Source organism: Myotis daubentonii, chromosome 9, assembly GCF_963259705.1.
Source record: "Myotis daubentonii chromosome 9, mMyoDau2.1, whole genome shotgun sequence".
NCBI classification, from domain to species: Eukaryota; Metazoa; Chordata; class Mammalia; order Chiroptera; family Vespertilionidae; genus Myotis; species Myotis daubentonii.
In genome coordinates this window covers 4,930,835-4,936,970 of record NC_081848.1, presented here as the reverse complement: position 1 = coordinate 4,936,970, position 6,136 = coordinate 4,930,835, and the positions used below count along the sequence as shown (strand labels likewise).

Sequence of the window (6,136 nt, the reverse complement as noted above, 5' to 3'; positions counted from 1 at the left end):
GCCTGATGCCTCGGCCAGAGGAGTTGACCCTCATCACCCTCCGATCACCAATCACCGGATCGGCCCCTTGACCAGGCCTGAGGCCTCTGGCAGAGGTGTCAGGCCTGGGCAGGGGACCCCCAGCTCCCCGCGGTTGCAGGCTCCGCCCCTGCTCAGGCCTAACACCTCTGGCCTAGGCATCCGGCCCGGGCAGCAGGGACCCGCAGCGGCAGCGGCCCCGCGATCGTGGGCTTCGCTTTAGGCCCAGGCAAGGGACCCCTAGCTCCCGGGACTGCCAGCTTCGACTGTGCCCAGCTCCCATCGCTGGCTCCACCCCTACTTCCTGCTATCACTGGCCAGGGCGGCAAAGGCACCTGATTCTCTGATCATGGCTGGGGGGCAGGGCAAAGGCGGCCCCAGGGCCGCCTTTGCCCTGCCCCCCAGCTCTTAGCTCCCCCCTGGGTTTCTGATCACTGTCAGAGGCAGGGGGCTTCTTCCTGCTTTCCCTTTCGCCTCCCTGCATTGTGCTTTCATATGCAAATTAACCGCCATCTTGTTGGCAGTTAACTGCCAATCTTAGTTGGCAGTTAATTTGCATATAGCCCTGAGTAGCCAATGAAAAGGGTATCGTCGTACGCCAATTACCATTTTTCTCTTTTATTAGATAGGACTAGAGTCCTGGTGCATGAAAATCATGCACTGGGGGGTTGGGGAGGTGTCCCTCAGCCCAGCCTGCACCCTCTCCAATCTGGGATCCCTTGGGGATGTAGAATTGCCAGTTTAGGCCCAGTCAGACATCCCTCTCACAATCCAGGACTGCTGGCTCCCAACCGCTCGCCTGTCTGCCTGCCTGATCACCCCTAACCACTCCCCTGCCAGCCCAATAGATGCCTAACTGCTCCCCTGCCAGCCCGATTGCCCCCAACTGCCCTCCCCTGCGGCCTGGTCGCCCCCAACTGCCCTCCCCTGCAGGCCATCTTGTAATGACATGGGGGTGGCCATCTTGTGTGAGGGTGTGATGGTCAATTTGCATATTACTGCTTTATTATATAGGACTAGAGGCCCAGTGCACAAATTTGTGCACAGGTCCAGTCCTTCTGCCTGGCTAGAGATTGGGGCCAATTGGGGCCCATCGGGGAAGGCGGGCAGGGGGAGGGACCATGGGAAGTTGGCTATGGGAATGCACTGACCACCAGGGGCAGCTCCTGTATTGATCGTTTGCCCCCTGGTGGTCAGTGCACGTCATAGCTACCGGCCAGTCATCTGGTCGTCTGATCATAAGGGTCGCTTAGGCTTTTATATATATAGATACAGTCTGTATTCAAATTCCACATCTTGTCCCTCTGATGTTCTCCATGGCAGCTCTTTCTCCAATCCAGGATCTGATTCAGGACCAGGCATTGCCCCTAGTTCTCAGGTCTCTGGTTTCCTTCAACCTGGAAGTCCCTCAGTCTGTCTTTGTGTCTTATGCCATTGGCATTTTTGAAGAGTACAGGTAATTTGGGTTTATCTGATGTTTTTGTTTTTTGTTTTTGTTTTTAGTTTTTTATTATTTATTTATTTATTTTAAATAATTCTTTATTGTTGAAAAGTATTACATATGTCACCTTTTTCCCCCCTTTAACCCCCTACAGCCAACCCCCGCCCCACCCCCACCCCAGGCCTTCACAAGAAGGGAGAGGGAAGAGAAACATCAATGTGAGGGTGTGAGAGTGAACACTGATGGGCTGCCTCCTGCACACCCACCAGGGATCCAGCCAGCAAAGGCAGCCTTTCAGTTCACCGGCCTACGCCCAAGCAGCGGAGCCACCCTGACCAGGCAACTCTGGGCCCTTAGGGAGCAGTACGGGGCTTCCCTGTTGCCAGGATTATATGATCCAAACTTCCAGAGCCGGATTCAGGCTTTGCCTCTACCTCAGTTCAGGTGTCACTTCACCAGGACGTCCTCCCAGAGCCAGGGCAGGGCTTTGCTCCTCCACAGTGTCTCCATCACACAGGGTTCTAACTATTGGCCATAGTGTTTGACCACAAGAACCAGCCTCTTGCCGACATCCTGGGCTTCCTTCGATCCACTGTTGGACCAGGTGATGCTGCGGCTCTAGTCCCTCCATCCCTCTCTCCCTTTCTGTTTTTCTCACTCCCTATTTTTGTCCTCATAAACACCAGCCCAAATTCCAGCCTCAAATACACAACCCTCAGTTTTACTTCCACCCCTTCATCCCTACCACATCTGCTCCCTCTGACTACCCTTCCCAGTTTCCTAACAACAAAAACACCTTTTATTTGGAGGGAGCAGGGTAAGCTTTCCTTTCCAGCACCTCCTCTCCCTGGGTACCGCTCTCAGTTCTGTTGCTAAATCCAGATGTCTGGGTAGAGATCTAGGCTGCGGCATGATGCAGCCAGCTTCATGTGGGGTCTGTGTTAGGAGGAGTGTGGAGGTACAGGGCCAACTGAGCTGGACTGAAAGGGCACTGGAAGGGGTGTGCTTACCCTGCCCACTACCCCCCACTTCACCTACCCCCAGCTTCAGGGTTCTCAGAGGACCTATGAGGAGCTTCATTGCCTCCAAGTGAATCTATATGTGGGGACTGGGTGGTTTAAGAGTTTGGGGTTCCCAAGAAGAGGGCCAGTGTCATAAAAAGAGGCCATTCAAAATCTGGAACAGCAGGAACCAAAGGGAGAGGCCACCTCAGGGCCTGCAGGCGAGGCACACTGTCCTGTGCCGAGCCGGCCCACGAACGATGCAGGTGCTAGCCCACGCCCACCCCCACGCCACACAGCTCTCCCCGAAAGCGGAGCACAGCCAGGCCCAGGCCCCTCTGGCAGACTCGCACTGAAAGGGGGTCCCTGAGAAAGTACAGCAGGGGCCTGGAGTAGCCGATGGGTGTGATTTGGGGATAGTGGTGAGGGCACTGCTTTCAGACATGGTCCAAATGAGAGTCACGCCAGGCAGACCAGTTTCCATTATAAACATCTATTTCAATGGAGTCAGAAGTCTAGGCTTCAGTCTGAGTGTCAGAGATGGGGAGGGCACCTCGTAGACTCCCCAGAGGGTTTAGGAAGCCCCCACAGTTTGGAGGCGTGGGCGGCTGTTTAAAAGCAGAGCTATGTAAGAAAATATGGGCCCTGCTCCCTCCCATTCCAACTCCCACCATTTGTACCCACCAGCATCAGAGCGCGCAGGGATATACACACACCACACACACACACACACACACAGTCACATGCTCTCTCATCACATCCTCCTCCTTTCTCCCTTCTCTCCCCCAACAGAAGCTGTCCTGGCAGCCCTGGGGAGAGGAGCTGCCCTCGGGACAGCGGCAGTAGTGGCCACCAGAGGGCCAGAGTGGTCGCAGCCAAGCCCGGGCCTGAAGAGACCGGCTTCCAGCACCATGGCCGCGGGCTGGCACTTAATTTCCCCGCATAGAGCGCCTGCCTCCCTTCCCACTCCCGCCAGCAGCGAATGGGGCAACTCGGGAGGACTCCCAAATGAGCACGGGAAGCCAGGTTCGCAAATCCTGGTGAGTGTAATGCATCCGGGTTGGGGACTCGCAGGAGGCTGGGTAGGCAAGGGACAACTGCCCCTTCGGTGGCCTCACCCATCCTGCAGGGCCCTCCACCCTCTGCCCAGTAGGCCACTGTCGAGGACTGAACCATGCTTGGGGCTCCCCGAACAAGGAGCTGGGAAGTGGGCGCGGACAAAGGCCCTCAGGGCTCCCCTCCATGGCCCAGATCATGGTCGCGAAGGCTGTAGTTGATGTCTTCCCACAGGTCGTCCAGACGGGCCTGCAGCCTGCTCCGGGCCTTGCCGCTGTCCGCGGGGAGGAACTCGGGGGCGAAGGCGCTGTGGCTGGGTGGGGGCGGCGCCAGCTGCTGCTGGACCTCCTCCGTCTCCTGGTCGATCGCGCGGGTGAAGGCGGCGATCTGCAGGAACGTGTCGTGGCGGAAAGCCTGCAGGCGCTGGCGCACCTCCTGGGACAGCGCCTGGGGGTCCGGGTGCGCCCCTTCCCCGCCCGTTCGGGCATAGGCGCTGAGCTCTTCACGCAGGTGGTCCAGGTTCTGTTGGATGCCCGCGTGCAGGGCCTTGGCCTTGAGCGTGAGCTTGTGCGAGAGCAGCTGCACGCAGCGGCTGAGGCGCGCGGGGCTGGCCACGGTGTGCGGGGCCACGCTGCGGTGTAGCTCCTGCACGTGCTGCCCGATGCCGCTCACCAGGCGCTCGGCGTACGGGTGGAACAGCTGCTTGACGCGGCCGGTGTGGTGCACCAGGCTTCTCTGCAGCTCCTGCAGCAGGTCCCGCGCCTCCGCCACGCCGCCCAGCAGCTGGGCCTTGGTGTCCTCGCCGACCACGCGCAGCTGCTCCTGCAGCTCCTGCACGCGCAGGGCCACCTGCTCCATCAGGGCGCTGGTGTAGGGCTCCAAGCGCCGCCGCAGCCCCTCCAGGTTCCAGCCCACGCGCGCGTGCGCCTCCGCCATGTAGGGCTCCAGGCGCGCGCTCACCTCCTCCAGCTCCTCCTGCAGCTGCCGCCTCAGGCCCTCAGGGTCGGGTGGGAGCCCGGGAGGGGCGCTCCCCTGCCCACTCAGAGGGCCCAGCTTCTCCAGGAGCTTGTCCATGTTGTGGAGGTCTTGCTCAAGGCTGCCTTTCAGGCTCCTGGGGGAAGAGGTCAGACGTCACCTCTGCTTTGCCCCAGAGGCGTCGCTCACTGATCTAATGGGGAAACCAAGGGCGCCATCCCAGCCTCGGGCCGCCCCTCCGCACACAGGCACTGCCCTTGCAGATCCAGACCTGCAGACCCACAGACCCGCAGACCCGCACCGCCCGAGGGGGCACAGAGGCTCTGGGGACGCAGTGGGGTCCTCTCCCCTCCAGCTCCCACGCCGCAGCGGGCGATGGGGCAACAGCTATAGCCAGGTCAGAGCGGGGTGGGGGCCGCCGGCCAGGGCGCACACAGCCAGGAAGGCCAGGATTGGGGGTGGGGGTTGGGGGAGCTGGCAGCTTTCTTCCTCTGCTCCGAAGCCGGAGCAGACCGCGGGTTGAGGAATCAGAGGCAGCCATCATCCCACGGCCTGTCTCCGCCCTTCCCCGCGCCCCTTGCCCGGGCACTCACGCGGACTCCCGGGCCAGCTTCTGCTGCTGGGTCTGCTCCACCCTGCCCTTGTCCCCGCTGCTCTGCCCGGAGTCCACCCTGAGGCCTTTCCGCGCCTCCGCGGCGGTGGGAAACGCTGTGGAAAGGCAGGGGTGAGTGCGGGCCTCCGGCCAGCCTCCACCTCACCTCCTCACCCCTGCCAGGGCGGAGACCCACCTGAGAGGAGCGCCAGCGCCCAGGCCAGGGCTGCAGTCATGCGGGCCATCGCCTGTCCTGGGAAGGAAGGCCGGGGAGGCCTGGTTAAGGTGAGGAAGCAAAGACAGGGACATCTCCCAGGTGTCAGTCCCAGGGTCAGCCTGCCCCAAGTCTGTGAACACTTCCCTGGGCGTAGGGAGCTCAGAGCCCTGAGGGCTGACTGTAGGGGCTCCTGGTGACAGGATGGAGGCAGGTGAGTGTGGCTGGGAAGAGAAGGGTGTCTTTCCCAGGGGAGGGAAAGAGCTCAAGGAGTTGGAGCTCGAACTGTTTTGTAAAGGCTCCCCCTCCTCCTCCCCAGCCAGGCCCAGGAGAGCTTCCTAGGGGAGGGCTGCTGGGCCCTCACCCCCCTCTTCCTGCCCCCGTGGGTGGCTGGGAGCAGAGGCATGCCCAGGGCAAGAAGCAGCTCTGCCACGTGGTGCTCCACGTGGGTCTGGTCCCTCCTCCCCACCAGCTCTGCTGAGACCCTGCAGTCCTCCAGGGGACACTGTCCCCCTTGCCCTCCGCCCTCTGCCCCAGCAGCTCACCTGCTCAGTTCTGGGCACAGAGAGCAGACATTCGGCTTTATATTCCAGGGCCTGGGCCTCTGGCAGCAATTCCTTTGAGTAAATATCACGTGGAAGTTCAAAGAAAGATGACCTCAGCGGCCTCCCAGTGCTCACCTCCTGCCCTTTCCTGGCACCCACAGGGTTAATGAGTGCCCCCATCTCAGGGGCTGTCCCAGTGGACTAGGGCTTCTTGGAAAGTTTACAAGGAGTGGCCCAACTCCTCATCCAGTTCACTCTAAACCCTTTAACCTCCAACCTGCCCACTCACAACTG

General features: G+C 60.5%; 1 protein-coding gene across 1 annotated transcript; it reads right to left on the bottom strand.

The window, feature by feature from the left end:
• Positions 1-2,734: 2,734 nt before the first annotated feature.
• APOA5 (apolipoprotein A5) lies at positions 2,735-5,784 on the bottom strand. Its single transcript, XM_059707797.1, has 3 exons — positions 5,280-5,784; positions 5,085-5,199; positions 2,735-4,627 (listed from the first exon to the last, which is right to left on the bottom strand). Exons 1-3 carry the CDS (start codon positions 5,326-5,328, stop codon positions 3,688-3,690), a joined length of 1,104 nt encoding a protein of 367 aa, XP_059563780.1. The 5' UTR covers positions 5,329-5,784; the 3' UTR covers positions 2,735-3,687.
• Positions 5,785-6,136: the final 352 nt, after the last annotated feature.

What these genes read in the sequence shown, in the direction of transcription:
- APOA5 (XM_059707797.1), bottom strand. Translation starts at nt 5,328, where the DNA reads ATGGCCCGCATGACTGCAGCCCTGGCCTGGGCGCTGGCGCTCCTCTCA. An exon ending in GGCGCTGGCGCTCCTCTCAG is followed by an intron (nt 5,200 to 5,279) that starts GTGGGTCTCCGC and finishes GCCTTTCCACAG; the next exon opens with CGTTTCCCACCGCCGCGGAG. An exon ending in AAGCTGGCCCGGGAGTCCGC is followed by an intron (nt 4,628 to 5,084) that starts GTGAGTGCCCGG and finishes CTCTTCCCCCAG; the next exon opens with GAGCCTGAAAGGCAGCCTTG.